Source organism: Cryptotermes secundus, unplaced genomic scaffold (assembly GCF_002891405.2).
Source record: "Cryptotermes secundus unplaced genomic scaffold, Csec_1.0 scaffold40, whole genome shotgun sequence".
NCBI lineage: Eukaryota > Metazoa > Arthropoda > Insecta > Blattodea > Kalotermitidae > Cryptotermes > Cryptotermes secundus.
Genome location: NW_019730583.1, coordinates 1,590,627 through 1,610,868, shown reverse-complemented (window position 1 = coordinate 1,610,868; position 20,242 = coordinate 1,590,627). Strand labels below are relative to the sequence as shown.

The window sequence follows — 20,242 nt, the reverse complement described above, 5'->3', positions numbered from 1 at the left end:
ATAAGGTAAGGTTATAAAAACCATCTTTTAAGATCATTTTAGTGAAAGTTTCATCCTTCAAGGCGTACCATTCACTGCTCAAATACTAAACAAGCTGCTTCCATTGCCGAGATACAGGGCGCCCATATTATAAGGTAAGGTTATAAAACCACCTTTTAAGATCATTTTAGTGAAAGTTTCATGTTCCTATCTCATAGAATTTAAGAACAAAGATGAATAAATCATTTTCGAGCAAAATTTAAATGGCCGGCTGAATATATTACCGCCGGAGATGCGGCCGCGGAATTTAAATGACTGCGCCAAAGGGTTAAAAACAAAATCATAAATTGTAACAAAATGATAATGTGTTATTGCAGAATCAATCTTATTGAAGGCTCAACATGGATTTAGAACGGGTATTCAGACTATTTTTGCAATATCCTAGAGTTCCACTTGCCCACACATTGCATTTTACAGCTGCCAATCTTGAGAAGGCATCTGACTCAGGAAACAGGAACCTTTTATGGTTGATATCAACAGAATCGAACCTGCCATGTCATTTTGTAAAAGCACTGTGAAATTCCTATTTGAATAATGTTATCAAGATCAAGACTATGAAGGTTGGCATAATGACAGCAGAAATCAATGCAGGTGTGCAACAAGTGTACCTACTTTCACCTGCATTATTCCATGTTTATTTACATGAACTTATCCATGAGTGGCTGAACACGATGCAATCATAGTTTGTCATAGGTGGAGCTGATCTTATTTTACTGCTTACTGATGACCACATGATTACTACAAAGTCTGAAGACAAATTACAAGAAGCTATCTATAAATTAAACAAGACTGCTGGAAACAAAACCGGATCACCTCCTCTAAAAAATTACATAAAATTTTCTGGAGCTGAACCAGGAAGAGTGAGAATTGTTATGACTGGAAAGATAACTGAAAATGCACCTTTAAGTACATGAGTTGTGAAATATATTACAGAAATAGTAGTGAGATATGGATGAGAAACTCAAGAGGTTCTGCTTCCTCTGTGCCACTATAAAGCATACCTTAGGTAAAAAGAAAAAAACATGCAAGGAAATACGTAGTGTTAAATCTATACAAGGTTCATTCTATCATTATTTTATGACTGTATATCAAATAAGGTCAGATCAAATAACAAGATAAGCAGCTAAAATGCAGTTCATGAGATGAACTGTGGGTTACACACTTACACACTGATTTAAATGAAAAAATAAAAAGCACAAAGCATTCTTGAGCAAACAAGCTTCACAGAGCAGGCTAGAGAGATCATATGTTGAGAAGCCCAGCAGAAACTGTGTGGAATTACAAACGACTGAACATTGTGAAACTGGGAGACCAAGGAAGAAATGGCTGTACAAATTTTAAATGTGTCAAAATAGGCAAAACTGGGCCCACTCCTTGTATCTGAAAAAGATGATTAACTATACAAAAATGTCACAATACCAAATCCTGTGGCTCCACATTTAAGTTATGTGACAGAGGTAAATATATAAAATTAGTGTACTTGTTCATTCAGGTCCTGGACAAATCTGGCAAAGAGCTAGAAGCCACTCATAAAATTCTGATAACAAGACAGTAATAATGTTCAGAGGCATATCTGTCCCATACACTGAGAAGGAAATGGAAGAGGATGGGAACAACAAGTCAGAGTGTTATGTCATATTTCAAAATATTGTCACATGTTGGCTGTGACAGGACAAATAACTTCACGCTGGTCAAGGATGTAGCGAATATTTATTGTACTTCATTTTTACACTTCCACACTTTACAGTGTCACAATTATTGTCACTTGCGGTATCACAATTACTGCCTAAACTATCAACTTAAACAAAGCTTTCAACTCTCAACTTCCACTGTCTTCGACAGATGCAGGAACTTCACTGTCTCGGTGAATGCATTCAACCCTTTATATAGGCAAGTTTCAGACTCAATAGAGAACAGCGTTCTCAACAGTTCGGTTTCATCAGCTGTTATGCAATGAACCCTCTGTTGTCTTAATCTCCGGGGAAACGCTTTTGTTGACTGTGCTGTTCCTACGCAACAGCCCCTTTATTGGGTTGTTACACAGTGAATGCTCATTGTTACGGATATTCCTACATAACAGCCTGTTGGTATTTGATTTGTCGCTGTGGGAACTTAACAATTTCCATCGTTTTCGTTGCTTAGCGATGGACAACATATAACACGTTATAATAATATCAAAGATCTGTGAGTGTTAACATAATTCAAACATGGGTATGTAAGTGCATGTACAATAATCACAGCATACATATGATAAATATTTACCTGTGAATGATAATTTAAATATAGTTTAAGGTACTATGATTATGAATGAAAATTAATATTATGAGATGCATGTTATAATGAAACGAAGGATAAATGCCAACCAAGTAAAAGCCTGTTTTTGATGCTACTCACTCTGGACACTGCTGTGCTTCTAAAGCTCTAAGTTCAGTGCTATTGTAGGGTATCAACTCCAATCCCCATACTTCAAGAGCACTACTGATGACTTGTACTGAAAAATATCCACTGTCATCATAATTTCCAGATGGTTGCTGCAACAATTTGAAAAGACATGCATATTGCTGTTGACTGTAATGCAATGGTCAAAAGCGAAAGAACCACTAAATTGAAATATTATAGAAGGAAAACTTCATATAGAAAAAATACTGAAACTTGATGACTGAGGAATTGAGGAACATCTGGCTGAAAAGAGACAATAACAGAACACAACATCACATACTACCTCCATAAGGACTTGGCATATACCATCACTTTCATTCAATACTGTTACAGCACACACACACATGAGGCTTCAACAATCCCATCATCAAGCAAGTTGGCTCAAATGGTAACACATATGATTTGTACGAAGGCAAATCGAAAAGTCTTTACCCCTATTTTTTTTAGCCACAATAATACACATACGGGGAAATCAAAATACAAGCAGTGTTCTAAGTACCTTTGACTGTTTCCACATATGGACTTCATACTGCATAAAGTCTTTCTACTCTTGTTTTCACAGTCATAGCACATCTGTGCTCTCCACATTATTGTTATGGTTGAAACTTACTATTATTCTGGGAAGACAAAAATTAAATTAATGCAACTACTCTCATACAGCAGGAGCAGTACTTGAGTGCATTCCAGGACCTGCGCATCTAACACCTAGACACACATGTACACGCAGTGAGAGGAAGCCACCCATGTTAAGTGGGTCCCTTGTCACCAAAGCACAGTGTATCCTTGGGTTATAGCTGGAGCAGACAGCTGCTAGACATGTAGGGTAGCTGCAAATATATTGAATAAGCAGTCGCAGGCAGCCAAAAAGGAGTAATCCTTCAGCTTTGGTGTTTGGCATGGGGCTAAGAACTCCTCACAATCAAAACATTTATTTTCTTATGAAATGTTACACAGGGCCTCAGACTGGATGGATTCTTTGGAATACATTGGGGTAAGAGGAATGCATATGAGATTTTGGTGGGAAAGCCAGAAGGAAAAAGACCACTAGGAAGACCTAGATATAGGCAGGCAAATAATATTATAATGGATCTGAGAGAAAGAGGATGGGGAGGCTTAGATTGGACTAACCAGATCTTTTTGAACATGGTAACGAACCTCCAAGTTCCATAAAATGTTGGAAAATTCTTGAGTAGGTGAGTGACTGACAGGTTCACAAGGACTCAGTTCCATGAGTTAATTAGTTAGTTAGTTAGGTAGGCGGGTATGTAGTATGTTACAACACTTGCAGCTAAAAAGGGAACACACATCACAAGACACGGTTTACACAGAATATAAGGAAAACGACCCCCATAGTGGAAGAACCACACACATTTTAATTAAGACACATAAGACACATTCTCTCCACAGAGTAAGTAGGAGATTTCTGTTACTAGTGCAATCTGGTCTGTCCTCTCACTGCTGCATTGAATGCTATAAGATTACGGTCCTTTAGAATGTGACGCCATGTAATACACTGAGCAGGTACCGAAATTTTAAAGAAACCTGCTGCTTCCATATCCAGGCGAGAAGGAAGATGAAGGCATTGTGTTTCTGTGAAATATTTGTGCCTGGCTGTGGAAGGGTATGTTGTCACATTCCAGAAGACTGTTAACTTGATATTCATTGCAGTGAGAACATCTTATCTCTCATAAGTCTTGTTATCAGTGGAGTGTGCCCTAGTAAAACAATTCCATGACAGAGACTTAGGTGATTGTTATCTGAGATGTGGCGTCTTGTTGTCTGGTAGAGAGGTACCAAAGTTTTGGAGGAGTCTGATGACTACTACTTCAGGGACACTGAAGAGGTGGCAGGTTCCTCCAGTGTATTGGTAGCTTCATGTCAGATTACAAGGTGCCACACTGCTAAGGATATTGATCTTCATAATCACTGCTATGAGTGTCTCAAACCTCAGTCGACAATTATGTTTGCAGGTGAAGTCTAGCTCTAATATTGAACTCTACAGAATTTATATCCATGTGTTGTTATATAACTGTGTTATTTAATCTAATGCTATGAAGGGTTTTCGTAAGTAACAGTGTGTCAATTTATTATAGTTGACGAATACGCACTTTTTTAAATACTTTTTAAATAATTTTATAAAGACATATAATGGCAAGCAATGCAATAGCTTAGCGTAATTAGGGCACCTGATGGTGGCACTATGTTGCCGAAACATGTCGTGAAGTAACAGGTGAAATTGAGTGCACTACAAGATGGCCACTGTATACATATCATGGACACTAAAATCACTTTTTAGTTTCCCATAGGAACACACATGCTTGAAGTTCACCCCAAACCATGGAACAGCACCACAGAGAAAGGAAAGGCCCCTGCTGGTAAAACAGAAGTTTACTAAATATACAGGACCTCAGTATAGAAAAAAATACATGAACCTAGAAAAACAGTAATTGTTACCAATACAGATACAGCAAACCCTGATATGTGATTAATGTGGTAAATTGTCAACATATATGGGAAAGAAAAGAAGTTGAAAGGGATAACTAAAGGCATGGTGTCGATGACACAGGAAAATTAAAGCAGGCAAGAAGGAAAGGAAAACCTGAGAGCCCTCCCATTAGAATACAGACTGACATACCTCAGGTGTTGACAGTATTACTAAGATTCACAAAATTGTAATCGTGAAGTGGGGAGAATAAAAAAAATACTTTAAAATTGGTTATATGAATACAAGATAAGTAATTACTTCTGACATGGCAGGTTACCAGCCTTCCCTCTAGGAATGAACACTTGTTATATGCAACAATATACTACCTATCATTACCTGATTATGCTCCCAAGTGGGTGTCATGTTTGAGGATATCACATGACAGGTATACAAAGAACAAAAATAACCTTATTTGTGACATATAACATAACAGAACATAAGTGGTAGGAGACAGTGTAGGAGTCTTATGTACTGCAGAAATGTCTAAATGGGTGATGCTTCCCTGTGGTGGAAAGAGCATATTTTGAGTAGTGCAACAAGGAGAGAAATATGTGCCCCACTTCCAAATTTATATCTGATGCTATCTTATGTCTGCATAACTATGGTCTCCCGTTCTAATACATGCAACTATGTGGAAAATCTAATCACCTCTAAAAACCTTCTGTACTCTTCACTGTCTAATCCAGATTCTGCCATTCTCATCCTCTCTTCATCATCCATTCGCTGTGCTAAGGTTGCCAAGTCAACAGGTGTGAAATACGATCCTTGTAGCAATGCATTCAAGCAATGTTGGGCACAAAGTGAACCCTCTTGCTAAAGGAAGAGAATTGTGTATTATCAGTCTCAATTTACAAGGATTAAAAGCACATATTTATGAAAATATTGGGCAAGGAATAACTAAGCTTAAGTACAGTATTATATTTCACATAATAAGGGAACTGTTGGTCTTCCGAAAAAATACATGCTCCCATATATCATGCAATACACAGTGGACGTGCAGTGGTGTTCTGCAAGTGTGATTTATTTTCATTTTAAAATTAGGGTACTGAAATTCACGAACACAGCGATCGTCACTGAAAATTCCAAATAATATTAATTTCGCACTTTATAACCTGATACACAGTATGACAATAAATTTGTTATCTACACACCTTTTCGTGGAATATTGCTTCCATATTGCAGACGTATATGTTAAAAGACCAATGGGAACAAAGTTACGGATTCTTGAATTTTGCGTTCGAGTGTTGACATTCAACATGGCGGCATGTCGTCAGTGCTGTGCTGTGTCGTGGTGAGGCAGTTAATTTATAATAATTTAATCATAACAGTGTTAACTTGTTATTTGCAATGGGTAGTGTTTATGTAATAATATCTAAGAATTTATTTTGAGGATTTTGTGACTATCTATTCTCTATGTACAGAAATATTCGTATTCCAAAATATTAGGCTGAATACAGTTTTTCATAGTATGCTTTTCAAGAAATTTATTGAACCTGAAGTTAATGTATGTTTTCTTCCGTATTAATTTATTAAAGTATATACCTCTTAAAGACACTCTAATTAAAATTATCAGTGACTTGAAACTTTTAAGCCAAAGAGTAGTGGGTCAAAGTACGCGACTTTAGTTCTACCCTAAGGTGTTTTGCATTCTCTTGGCTCACAAAAGTAAACGACTTTTGATCTACCCCGAGGTGTCTTGTATTCTCTTGGCCCAAAAAAGTGAATCAGAACGTATAACAGTGTATTCTGTTTCTCTTTTGGAAATGGTTTTTAATTTGATTAAAGTTTCCAAAAGAAAATTATTAACAAGGCAATTGTTATATACTGTTTCAGTATTATGTAGCATGTATATCAGATTTTGAGATTGAAATGTTTATCAAAATGGACAGCACATAACATTGACTTGTTTTTCTTTGGTTTCAGTTTGTGTATTTGTTAGATTAGAAAACTTCAAACAACGATCAAGGATTAAAAAAGTAAGTCAAACACAATCCGCACCCAGCACGCATTGAAGACATCTGAGGATTTTGCCAACTTTATTTCTCACTTAGGATCTCCATTAACATAAGTGACTCAGACTTCTCACTAGCAATCAATGTTTGCCATAGGCATTATTGGAATTATTACAATACTGAATTAATGATTGCTGAACTGAAACTAAGGAAACCTCAATTGTGTTTTTTTACGTTTTGTACATTTCCGCATTATAAAAGGCCTACAGTAGGCTACACGTTGTATTATATCTACCGCATTCATAGATGTTACTTCACTCAAAGAAACGTTCTGTGATATGTCATTCTTAAGCCGAAGTTTATAAATACATAGATAATCAAACAAAGGTAACTCATCAAAGACTATGTCCAATAATCCTCAGTGGAAATCGTTCCAGCCGCCAAGCATGAACTCGGACACTGCAATACTTGACTTCAAATCTCTGACGATTCCCAACAATTCCACCACATCAGATTTTCACAGCTCTCCAAATGGATCAGCTTTCAGTAACAGTAATAATCATTATCAAGGTGCATCGTCAACTCCAAAGGACTCTTCTAATAATGTATACACTAGTAAGGCAACTTCCAGTAACCATTACGCATCAAATTACAATTCGTATTCCACCTCAAATAATGCAAGAGGAGGTGGGAGGTTTCCAATTGGCACATTCACAGGAACTGAAGGCAGCAACAACATGTATAATGGTGACACCATAGCATCTCCTTCAGTAAATACTACTGGTTCGTCTAGCAACTCCAGCTCCAGCTACAACGATTCTGCTCTTGGTAATCAAGGCACACGTGAAACTGGCATAATTGAAAAGTTATTGGTAAGTATGTAATATCAGTATACAATATGTTGGTTTGGAAGCACAGAGGGAAGAGGCAACTTGGAAGATCTAGGAATAGATAGGCAGATGATATTAAAATGAGTCTCAAAGAAATAGTATTGGATATGTGGGCTAGGTGAATATGAAGAGTAACTGTCTTCTGGGTTTTTAACACTGTGTAGTCCATTGATAGTCTTGCTCAGCTTATTTTTCAACCCTGAAAATGGAGGCTGTATGTTGCTGTGAAACATCAGTTGACTTTCAGTGGACTACATGGTGTTACACCTCAGAAGATAGTAGTTTTCATAACCACTGCTGTGGGAACCTCAAATCCTACATAGATGCATATTGTTTAGGACAGGGACCAGTGACAGTTCTACTCCATGGAGTTGACATTTAATATCTTTTAATCTGAAATGTTAATTTGACTGTTGTGGTTTTAAATGGTTCTTGAACAGAGTATCTGGTGTCAGTATGATCCTTTTCCATATACTCGTATGTAACCATTCTTTGCGCAGTAGTATGGTATGTTGCCTGTTTCGCATTAGAGTTGTGGTTTGCACAGAAATAGATTTACATCTTTTCTGCATACTGTATAATTTGTATTTGTCTGAAAATGGTACGAGCAAGAAGAATTTGACAAAATTAGGGCACTTGAAGAAAATAGCTATTGATGTTATCAGTAAATTATATGAGAAAAATGCAGTTTGTTTTGCTTGTGAATGTCAGTTCTGGATTTATTGATGTCTCGAACAACTAACTACGCAAATTACTGTTTAACTTGTTGCTTAATCAAAACTATTTGCACAGACCAAATCAAACACTGATCATTCTAAACTTCATATCTGTTCCTGAATTTGTGTGTTATTTGAGACTGTTAAGTCTTAACACAAATTATTCTAGCATATTAGCACAGGTGGTTATCACTGGTTACTAGATATGGAGCTTGTATATTAGTTTGTGCTTTTTGATGTTTTGAGTTATATCCAGGCTGGTCTTAAGTTCAGTGGCAAAGTGTTACTGTTTCCCTGAGCACTTCTCAGATTTTTCTCACCACCAATTTAGACGTTGGATTCTGGGGTAACAAGGGTGTGAAGCTGACCACCCACTTCCCAACTAGTGCCAAGGACAAGAATACGTGGAGCTTTACATCCACTTCCTCATACTTCTTCCTGGCCTAGTGCTTAATTAGTATTTAAGCACAGGGAAAACATTACCTTTATTGCTTCCTGTACTGTCTGACTGATTCTTGAAAGTAGATATCTACAAAGAGTGAGGGACCAGCTGTAGAGGCAACCCACATCACTGGTATGTAAAATGGTGGAAACTACCATCGACCCTCATTATTCACTCAGACAGTGCATTCAGGATTGTGTTTCATATTCATGTTAGGTACAGCTGATATTTTGAAGTGTTGCATTCATGGAAAAGGCAAAAAATGATGCAAGTGGTGACTACCAGTGTATCACATGTCTGAAAGATAATAGCAGTTACAATGGCAAGAGGTAAAATTTACTGGCAATTTTTAGATTTTGATAGCACTTTTGATTCAGTTCATAGGAAGGCTCTATGGTTTAAAATGAGAACAAAAGGAGTGATGAGAAATACTTAAAGTGTGTTAGTAATATGTAGAGTCCATCTGCTGTTAGAGCCAGGGTACATTATACATGTGTAAGCAACATTATGGAAGAAAAAGCCTGTGTATGTATGTTTCCCAGAAGCATATTATTTCAAAAGTATGTTGAAAATAGAATGTAGTCACTTGCTAACAGTGACATGATGATCCACAAGTATGTTACCGACACTGCACTCCTATAGTATATTGAGTATATGAGGGTCTTAAATTTTGTGTGAGATGTGAATGAAGTGACCAATTTTGTAACACAAACAAGAGGAGTGAGACAAGGATGCAGTTTGAGTTCATGTGTGTTTAATATTTTTATAGGCAATATTATTGATAGTGTAAGTGTAAGAAATGTGCCTAGTACAGAAGTTGTAGATGTAGCTATCAAGGTTGTTTTATGCCAATGATTTGACAGTGACATCTTTAACTGTGAATGATTTGCACAAAAGAATAGATCAAGTTTATAAATCCCATAAAGAGTGGAGTTTGAAGTGTGATGTGTCTGAGACCAAAATAATTTTCCTTTAAGAGGGCAGCTTGGAGAAAGATGAGAGATGGATGATGGAAGGTCAAAGTTTAGAGCAAGCCAAGTAAATAATCTGTTTAAAAACAACTTCAGATGGTACCGGTGGATGGGAAAAATTGAAGAGGAGAACTATGACATGAAGCAGTTGTATGTTAATAGATATTGATGAATGTTCAGCTAGGACATCAGATATGTACGAGTATGTTTAGATTTTGGAGAACATTTATGAAATGATAATTGACTCTAGAATGGTCTGTTATTTAGAATTATGGTGTATATTTGGTACATAGAATGAAATTGGTTATTTGTAAATTTTATCAGAGAATATTAGGAATACCATGTTGTGCAGTAAATGGTGGAGCACAGGTGGGGTTATAGAGAGATGGTAGGAGAGGAAAGATAATGTGGCTAACTGTTGTAACCATATGTCCCTTGCCAAAATTATTTAATTAAGGGCATGACCAATTTAGGCATTGTTTCACACCCTGATAGATGCTCCTCTGGCAAGATACCATCCTTAGGCTTAGGTTGTCAGTATTGTCCCTAATGTCGCCTGTTTGCTCATAGTGTCATAAACCCATTAACTGACATTGTGTGAGACCAGCCAGGAGGGGTTTTGGGTTCCCTGCTCATGTACCTTGAAGACCCAAAAAGTTTATGGGCATCTCGAAAAATACAAATGTAGGACAGATGCCAGGCTCGACCCTTGGCTTTCTCTTTTTATTTTCTTGTTTTTTTTTTTATGCCCACTGGTGGACTTGTAAAGAGAGGGCAATCGGTTATAGGGAACTGAGGGTGATGGTTGTTGAAATGTAGACAGAGAACAGAGAAGTGTTTTACAGTAGGGGTAGTGAGTAGGATGGACGGAGCAGCTAGCTTGGAGGACTTGTAAAGAGAGGCAATTGTTTACAAGGAGCGGAGGTGGACAGTCGAAAAGGGAGTTACAGGAGGGTAGCTTGTGAGTGGCATGTATGATCAGTGAGCTGGGGGCATTNGTTTATGGGCATCTCGAAAAATACAAATGTAGGACAGATGCCAGGCTCGACCCTTGGCTTTCTCTTTTTATTTTCTTGTTTTTTTTTTTATGCCCACTGGTGGACTTGTAAAGAGAGGGCAATCGGTTATAGGGAACTGAGGGTGATGGTTGTTGAAATGTAGACAGAGAACAGAGAAGTGTTTTACAGTAGGGGTAGTGAGTAGGATGGACGGAGCAGCTAGCTTGGAGGACTTGTAAAGAGAGGCAATTGTTTACAAGGAGCGGAGGTGGACAGTCGAAAAGGGAGTTACAGGAGGGTAGCTTGTGAGTGGCATGTATGATCAGTGAGCTGGGGGCATTTTGGTGTAAAAAGGTTAAGTGTGATGGAGCAGCTAGCTTGGAGGAATAATATAAGGATTGATCACTATATGAAATTTTAGATTAAGACTGCAATACACAGTGTGTCGTGGAGACTCTGGATTCATGAACCCTGAAGTGTGTTCCACTTCCCATATCTGAAGCACCCGTATCCTCGAGATAAAGAACTCATCTCGAGCAATAGTCATGGCAGCTGTACGTCGGTGGGTGGTTACACTGTTAAATATTGGCAGAGGAATAATATTAAGCTCAACAGTTGGGTGATTAGAATGAAGGATGAACTAGAAAAATAGGTGTATTTGTTTGGCAGATGTAAGACAACAGTGGTAACAGAATATACATATTTTAGAGGGCCATCAGAAAATAAGTTGTTGGTTTTGAAGTTTAATATATTGTTTAATTTGCAACATATAATCAATGGGGTTTTTTGTGAAATGTTCCGAAACTCAGAATTTTTTATCCTCACCTACTGCACTTGTGTGAGCACACTACGGTCTTAGTTGCAGTAAAATTGTGTGTCGAACACAGTATGATGGCAACTGTTTGGGAGAAAACCCAGTGCAGCATATAATGTGCCAAGTTCTGATCCATTATAAATGTTAACACAATTTTCAGGAGACAAGGAGAAGAGAACCTCCACGTTCCAAATTGATTTGTCATTTGTTTACTCAATTTAAGGAAATAAGAAACAGTCACCAGGAGGCCCACACTTTTTGAAAGAGGATGTTGAACACACACAGCATCGAATACAGAGAAATCTATTACTCATCACTTGCAACTTGGTACACCCCAAAATCACAATGCAAAATATGGTGCATAAGCAGTTGAAATTATATGCCTACAAAATTCAAATGAGGCATGAAATCAAAGATACTGATTTTTTAAAAAGGGTTGAATGTGCAAATTTTGTGTTAAATAAAATTAATGACAATTTTTAAGGCCTGTGCTTCCATGGGTGAAGCTTCTTTCACATTAATGACCATGGTAATCATCAGAACTGTCAAATCCAGAGAGCAGAACAGTCACGTGAGCGTGCCTGTTCCTCTTAAAAATGATTTCCACGTATTTAGTATGTGTTATGGGGAACAGTGAAAGCTGTAGACCTACCATCAAATGCCCAAGTATAGTTACTAGCACTCCTTTATATGTTGGAGGTTGAAAATGCAAACCTTGGCCTGGGAACAGTATTCTGACTGAGGGTATTGTTTTCCTCAGTCCTTCCAGGAAAACTGAATGTTAAGGTAAACTAGGTCATGACTATCTCCTTCAGTGTCATCATTTACAGTATTTCTCATTCTCACATGATTCATGACTGCATAACTTACACTATTCAGAAAATGTTAGTAAGCTAATAAATCTCTTCTGGTACTTGTTGGTAGGCTCTGTATGGACTTTTAATCATAAAGTGAGTTATTCACTGATATCATGGTGTGTTAAATTTGCTTCTTTACTGAAGGTCCATGAGACCGAGGGGTCAGTGTTTGATTTTTCTCCTCTCCATGTCGCTCAGACTGGCTGTGGGCCTTACCCAGCCTTGTGTCCAACATGTACGGGGGACTCTTGAGGGGAGGAGGGTAAAGTGGCCGGGGCATGAAGCTGACCACTCACCTTCAGCTGTTGCTGAGGTCAAGAATGTGTGGCTCTATACATCCGCTCCCCCATATGTCTTGATGGCCCAGGGATAACTTCACTTTTTACTGAGGGTCCATTTGTGTGCTTTGCTAAGTTGTTCATGCTCCCTGGCATAATCATCCCAAGACACATTAAAAAAGGATGGAGTGTGCAAGATATGTGGCATGTGTAAGGGAGACAAGAAATACTCTTAAGTATACTATTTTGGTTTGAAGACTCCAAAGGAAAACACTTGGGTTGACTACATGTACATGGGAGTGTGATATTAAACTAGATATTAGAGAAATGGGGATTTTGAGATGTGAATTGCATTGAACTAGCTTGAGATAGGGTCCAGTGATGGGTTTTCGTGAATGTGGTGATGAATCTTTGTGTTACATAAAGATGGAGTTTCTTATTCATTTGGATAACAACTTTTCAAGGAAGACCATTACAGAATTAGGGAAAAGTGTATTAATGCCCTTAAATATAATGTTCTGCATGTGTCAGTTTGGTTTTTAATGAACTGTAAGAATTATAATTTATGATATAGTCCATCTACACACAGTATTAAGATGTGGACTTCCACTCCATATGGCCATACACAGTCAAATTTTCCATTTCTGTTTTCCTATATAGGGTTATTATGTAGTTGTGTGTATTCTGTATGAAGATAGTGGAAGAAAATCATAGTGTAGTCAATTAGATAGATTTTCTGTATTTCCATTATTTATATTTATTCCATTTTTAGATTATCAGAGTTTTGCTGTCTGAATGTAACAACCTCAGCATAGATGTAACGTGGTGGAAGTTCATTTGACCAATGTGGAGATTGCATTGATTAAGGGGCAGATAGAAGTGTGCTCTGTTCTTTTGATTTATTGTGCCTGTTAATGTATACTGCTTACATACAGGCAACTTCTTAAATACCTCTCAGTGTAACAGGAGCTGGTTGCTTACAAGGAAATAGGGATTTAATATGTCAGCTGTCTCAAAATGATGTTAATGTAAGAGATCACAATGGGTGGGTTCCAAAATTATCTGACTCCAGATATATTTTAAAATTTTAGCTGATGCATCTTCTTTGTTATTCCTTCTGTCAAGGACCAGTAAAATGCTTCATACCAGGGTTTACCATAAAACATGAAAATGCAATGACAAAATTTAAGATTACATTCAAAACCTACACCCTTTGTCTCCCCNCCCCCCCCCCCATTCTATAAAAGTGCACGTTTTAGAGTTCGTAAGTTTTAGAAATTGCTAACTTGTCATAAAACCAGGTAAATCATTGTTCCTAACCCTAAAATGTTGCCTGTGTGCCTTCTTTTTTGATTGCCTAAGTGGTGAATTTTTCTGTTATTACAAGGGTTGGATAAAAAAGTAGTGGCAACACTGCTGTAACATGAGAGATGTGCGTCAGGTGGCACTAGTGCCATCTGTAGCTGATAGCAGAAGTTCAATTGAAGTAGTGCAGTCAGTGGCTCTGGTTGTGTTTCATTGAGTTGCATTGTGCATCATCTTGAAGTGCAGGATCCCAGTTCAAGCACCCTAACAGCATGTTTACAAAACAATAACAACACTCCTGGAAAAAAATTGAAGTTGCATGAGGTCGTAGTGCACAAAACTGTTATCAGGGACTGCGAGAAGCATGTGATGATGCTGCTTTGCCATATCGCACAGTGGCATGATGGGTGAAATTGTACCGTGAAGGGAGGGATGCCATTCAGGACAGCCATTGTTCAGGACGACCCCACGTTGACAACCACACAATTCAGCTTCTTGTTTCTTTGCTGGATGTCGATCGTCGATGGGCTGCGCGGGAGTTAGCTGCTGAGGTAGGCGTATATCACAAAACCGTGCTCCACATTCTGCAGGATATTCTTGGATACCGCAAAATTGCAGTGTGTTGCGTACCCCATAAAATGCCTGAGGTGCAACAATGGCAACATTATGCAATTGCACAGGACTTGTTGGACTGGTACCAGAGGGAAGGTGACGACATCCTTGGAAGGATTGTCAGTCTGGACGAAACTTGGGTTCTCTCATACGAACCACACTTGAAGTGACAATCAAATGAATGGAAGCATCCTGGCTCTCCTCATCCAAAGAAAGTGTGCCCTACACAGAGTAATGTGAAGGCAATGTTCATTGTGGCATACGACATTGATGGAGTGATACTGCACCACATTGTACCTCAACGACAGACAGTAAACACTGCCCACTATTGCAGTCTCCAGCATAATCATCTTCGTCCAGCACTCAGGAGAAAGCGACGACACTTGTTGACAACGAACCCCCATCATCCTTCATGACAATGCAAGGGCTCATACTGCCAACGCTGTCAAGGATCTCCTTCACTGCTGGCGATGGGAGATACTGCAACATCCGCCATACTCACCCGATATGAGTCTGTCTGATTATGATCTCTTTGCCAAAATGAAAGAACCACTGCGAGGGACACGTTACAACACAAGAGAGGAGATTATTCATGCTGTAGGGTGGTCACTGCTGGACATCAACAGAAGTGGATGCGCTGATGGTGTACAATGCCTTCCACAAATTTTGCAGGTGGTGGTACACATGGGGGGGGGGCGATTATATTGCAGGAATGTAAGTGTGTTTACCTCAGGTAATAAAGTCATTTCAGAACTATAGAGGTGTTGCCACTACTTTTTATCTGACCTATGTATTTGCATGTGCTGTAGTTTACTAGGTTATCTTCCTTGTATTAATTGTAAAATGTTCACTCTCTGCAGTGTAAACAAAATGTGTTTTCAAAATTAAATTGTGTTTTTGTCAGCACTCTTATGGATTCATTCAGTGCTGTGAGCGTCAGGCACGTCTCTTCTTCCACTTCAGTCAATTCAATGGGAATATAGAACATCTCAAGATTGGGGATCCAGTTGAATTTGAGATGACATATGACCGGAGGACTGGAAAACCAATAGCAAGTGCTGTAACAAAAATAGCACCAGAAGTTGTAAGTGACACATTTGTTCTTCTTTGGGCATAATGATGTGGTTTTGTTATTTACAAATTAGAAGATTTTGTATACAATTTCATATTCAGGTATTGAGTGAAGAACGAGTAACAGGTACTGTAACAACAGAATTGCGCAGTGAAGGCTCTGGTGGTGACACACAAGGACGGATCAGTTATGAGAATCGTGGAGAGTGCTTCTTCCTGCCTTACAACAAAGATGATGTGGAGGGAAATGTTACCTTGTGCTCAGGAGACAAAGTCAGCTTCCAGATAGCCACCAATCAGCGGTAAAGTTTAATATATCTATATTATTATTATTATTATTATTGTTGTTGTTGTTGGTGTTGTTGTTGTTGTTGTTGTTGTTGGAGGGGGTGGGTTTCCCCATGCACTGCGACTAATAGTGTATTGTACATCCCCTTTGATGTTCTACCAGTCTCTATACCCTACCGGTACTGGTGTGTGCCATCAGCCCTGACTCAGCCAGCGAGTTCGGCCTCTACTGGCTCAGCGGTACCTGATGCTTCCCCCATCTACCAGAGGCATTAGAGACTCTTGTTATGTGGTAAATGTCCGATATAATTTAGCTCAGAGGCCTCCTTGAGACACGAGGTTCTTTTACGTGCCATAAAGCTATGACACTGGACCCACAGCTTGAAGTCCCTCCCAGAGGACTTGTTCCCTGAATTTTTCCGCCCTTAAAAATTCCACGACCTCCGCCAGGTTTGAACCCACGTACCGTGAGTCATGAGGTGGGAATGTTACCTCTAGACTACGGACTAGACTATAACTTCACATAGTTGAAAATTCTGCTCTTTATATGTAGTTTGTGTGATGCAGTAGTATGGCATCGCTCCTTTGGTTGACCACTTTGTCTGTGTAGCAGTGGTAACCTGGGGGCCTGCCATATTCGGCTGGAGAACCCTGCACATCCAGTAAAATACCAAGGTGTGGTCTGCTCCATGAAGGAGAGCTTTGGTTTCATCGAACGAGCTGATGTAGTTAAGGAGATCTTTTTCCACTTCTCAGAGGCAAAAATGAAAGAGGAGCTGCGACTTAATGATGATGTGGAATTCACCATCCAGACCAGAAATGTGAGTGCTTCATAGTGTGATTTCCCATACTCTTTTAAGCATATGCATTTAATTTGGAAATATACAGCATCTGAGTTTTTTCTTTTTTAATATTGAATTGGTGTTTCCCTCCTCTCTAATTTGTGTTTTCATTACCATGATGCTTTAACTTACTGTATAGCAAATTATATGATCCACGCATGATTTGTATTGTTGTTAAAATGGCACCATTCTTGAATAGAGAAATTATTTTCTAAAATTCCATAGGAAATATTGTGATATGTTTATGATTCTGACAACAAATTGTATAGAGAGCATTTTAAGCATGAAATTTGTTCTTGCTGTAGCAGAGAATATCATGCTCACAGTAGTTTCAGTCATGTAGCCCGTTGAGAGTGCAGTATGATAGTGAGGTCAGACTGATAAACTTTAAATCAGTGTACTAGTAATCCTCTTCTGTGGTAAAAAAAAATGGAGAGTGGGGTGTTATTTGCCGTCTTCTGAGGTCTGGGCAGCGTTTTCCTCCCATTTTCAAAGAAGACACACCTCAGTAGTTCAAGACTTTAAATATTAAGAACATTAATAATTTATTTTTAATTTAAATGTCTTATAACTTAATTAAAAATCTTAATACAAAATTATAAGCATATGTACTATGATTTCTGTAGGGCTACGCCATAGCTCAAACGGTTAGTTGCTGGCTTCCCGCCAAGGTGCCCGGGTTCAATCCTGGGCCTGAGCATGTGGGATTTGTGGTGGACAAAGTGGCGCGAGGGGCAGGTTTTCTCCAAGTCCTTCAGTTTCCCCTGCCAATCTTCATTCCACCAATTGCTCCACAATCACCCTCACCTGTCATCTGGGGCTGATACAATAGGCCAGAAGTGGCCGCAGTACAAGGGACTTAGTCCCACCCCAGTAGCATTAAACAAATAAAGAAATAATGATTTCCATAATATCGTTTCGTTAGCATGTCGTTATTGCCTTCTGAAGATGGCCACACCTGACCAAAAAATGTAAAGGCATTATATAAATATATACTGAGTCACAATGGATGGTCTTGTCAAAACATTTTATGATAATTAGCTAGTGTGACGGACCAGAATGAATAAAATTGAAAAAGGTTTTCATTAACTTATGAATTAATTGATTATTTATTTAATGGAAGACAGGTTATGGAATTTGACTTAATTAACAGCCATATAATATTTTGCAACATAAAAGTTTAGCTTTTCATTGGGTGCTGTGTTCTTTACAGACTGATTAAAGTTCCACACTTTATATCATATTTTACATACTCATCGCAATTCTGACTGTTTATTTTCTGTCCACTGTGCAGTTTGTCACTTTTTATTATTTATATACTAGTTTCAGTTTCCATCTTGTTTATTCTTTGCACATTGCTTCCTGTAAAAGATTTACAGTCTGTTAATCATTGCTTTGTACAGTTGACTACAAATTGCAGAAGTAACTATAATATTTTGTTTTAAGTATCAAATATGTTTAAATTTGCTAAATTCCTTGTACAGGGCAAGGAAGTAGCATGCAGTATCACAAAGCTGGAACCAGGTAGTGTGGTCTTTGAAGATATATGTACAGACATTGTGAAGGGACAAGTTTTGAAACCACTGGAGCGTGGGCAGCAACCACGACATCAGAATGACCCCTTACCAGGACGTATCCGATACCGTGCACGTGATCATTCAGAAGTTGAAGTGCCATTTGGCGACAAGGATCAGAAAAGAGACTTCACCTTAAAGTAAGTGTTCTTTTGTTGGTGGAAAGAAACTTGCAAGGGAACAGAGTTCTCTGAATCCTTAACACTTTTTTATTATTGCTAGTGGGGTGGGACTAAGTCCCTTGTACTGCGGCCACTTTTGGCCTATTGTAGCAGCCCCAGATGATAGGTGAGTGTGATTGTGGAGCAGTTGGTGGAATGAAGATTGGCAGGGGAAATCGAAGTACTTGGAGAAAACCTGCCTGAGCGCCACTTTGTCCACCACAAATCCCACTTGACCAGACCCGGGATCAAACCCAGTCTGCCGCCGTGGGAAGCCAGCGACTAACCGCTTGAGCTATGGCGCGGCCCTAACACTCAGCTAATACTGTATGAAGAAGATGTTTTTGATGGCCTTAATTATGCCTTAACTACTACTTCCCATTCACAGATTTTTCTATACTGTTAGAAATTTAATGTTTGCATAAACATATCTACTGGTATTTTATATTTAATTTGTTTTTTAAGAGTTCTTTATCAAATAAAGTTTTGATGCTATGTAGGCTCAGTACCGATGCCATCATGAACTCAGTCAGTAAGAACATAATAAACAAGTCTTTAAATCGGAATTTTTTTGTTTATTAATGTCATTATTATCGTCGTCGTTTATGATGTGATTATGCAATAGCTCAGAGGGTTAAGTGGTGACTTCTCTCCATGGAAGTTTGGATTGAATTGCGGGTCATTTTATATCAGATTTATGGTGTGTGATAGGCTTAAAGAAGCAGCACATTATCACATCCATAGTCTTGTGAGGTTTATCTGGCCACAGTGTAAAGAAGTAAATTTTCTTTATTGTTTGTGATATGATGGTCATGCTGGCATTGCTGTCCTCTTCTCAGACTTCTTGGCCTTTGTTAGGTTGTCTTAGTCTTGTAGTCATCTGAATAATCTTAACAGGCTCAGTAGTGTCCCTTTTAAATTAAGGCAGTAGGAACTAACCATTTGCCCTTTTTTAACATTACATAAAGTCAGGCCTGTCAAGCTCATTACTGCATAGTTGCCACTTGGGAATAGTGTTTCAAGCAGTCCACAATTTTTTCTGGTCTAACTAATGACTCGGGGCACTAACAATTTTAGATGGGATGGGAGAAACAGTTGATATGTAGCCTGTGTTTCACTTACAGTAACAAGTGTAGTTTTTTTAATTTCATATTTTTAATGTTTCTGGCACTGAGTATTGTATTTGAATTCTTAGCACTGGTGCTTCATAACCAGATCCCAAGTTCAAATCTCAGCCTAAGACAGGTTACCCTGAATGGAGTCTTTCCTGTGTCCCTGCAGGGTAATCCCAAAATAGTACTTTAAATTGTGCTACAACCCCTGTTTATGCATATTTTGTTGGGCACAAACTGCTAACCAAAGCTGACATGGGAAAAAGCAGATTTCCATCAGTGAATGATATTTGTCCGGACTGTATGTGTGAATAATACAGGGAAGTTCTTACCTTTGTTTACTGGTTCACGGAGCTGTGCCTTACAGTAACTGATGCCTCGCTGTGTACAAGGTGC

At 38.5% G+C, this 20,242-nt stretch overlaps 2 protein-coding genes across 4 annotated transcripts in view; one reads left to right on the top strand and one right to left on the bottom strand.

The window, feature by feature from the left end:
- LOC111866335 (ataxin-3) overlaps positions 1 to 6,170 on the bottom strand; it is a 16,276-nt gene extending 10,106 nt beyond the window's left edge. For both annotated transcript variants that reach the window (XM_023855179.2, XM_023855181.2), the window contains exons 1-3: positions 6,115 to 6,170; positions 5,612 to 5,776; positions 2,434 to 2,570 (exon numbers count right to left, since the gene is read on the bottom strand). In XM_023855179.2, coding sequence (XP_023710947.1) covers positions 2,434 to 2,570; positions 5,612 to 5,776; positions 6,115 to 6,138 — 326 coding nt within the window. In that variant the 5' untranslated portion in view covers positions 6,139 to 6,170. The remainder of the gene's footprint in view (positions 1 to 2,433; positions 2,571 to 5,611; positions 5,777 to 6,114) is intronic.
- A 36-nt stretch (positions 6,171 to 6,206) lies between these two features.
- Positions 6,207 to 20,242, top strand: part of LOC111866323 (cold shock domain-containing protein E1) — a 40,480-nt gene continuing 26,444 nt past the window's right edge. The window contains exons 1-6 of one of the 2 annotated variants that reach the window (XM_023855160.2): positions 6,207 to 6,254; positions 6,887 to 7,787; positions 15,703 to 15,882; positions 15,972 to 16,171; positions 16,771 to 16,978; positions 18,484 to 18,713. In XM_023855160.2, the coding sequence (XP_023710928.1) occupies positions 7,320 to 7,787; positions 15,703 to 15,882; positions 15,972 to 16,171; positions 16,771 to 16,978; positions 18,484 to 18,713 (1,286 nt within the window). In that variant the 5' untranslated portion in view covers positions 6,207 to 6,254; positions 6,887 to 7,319. Of the gene's footprint in view, positions 6,255 to 6,886; positions 7,788 to 15,702; positions 15,883 to 15,971; positions 16,172 to 16,767; positions 16,979 to 18,483; positions 18,714 to 20,242 lie in introns of both variants that reach the window. The other variant, XM_023855159.2, reaches the window with a different exon arrangement.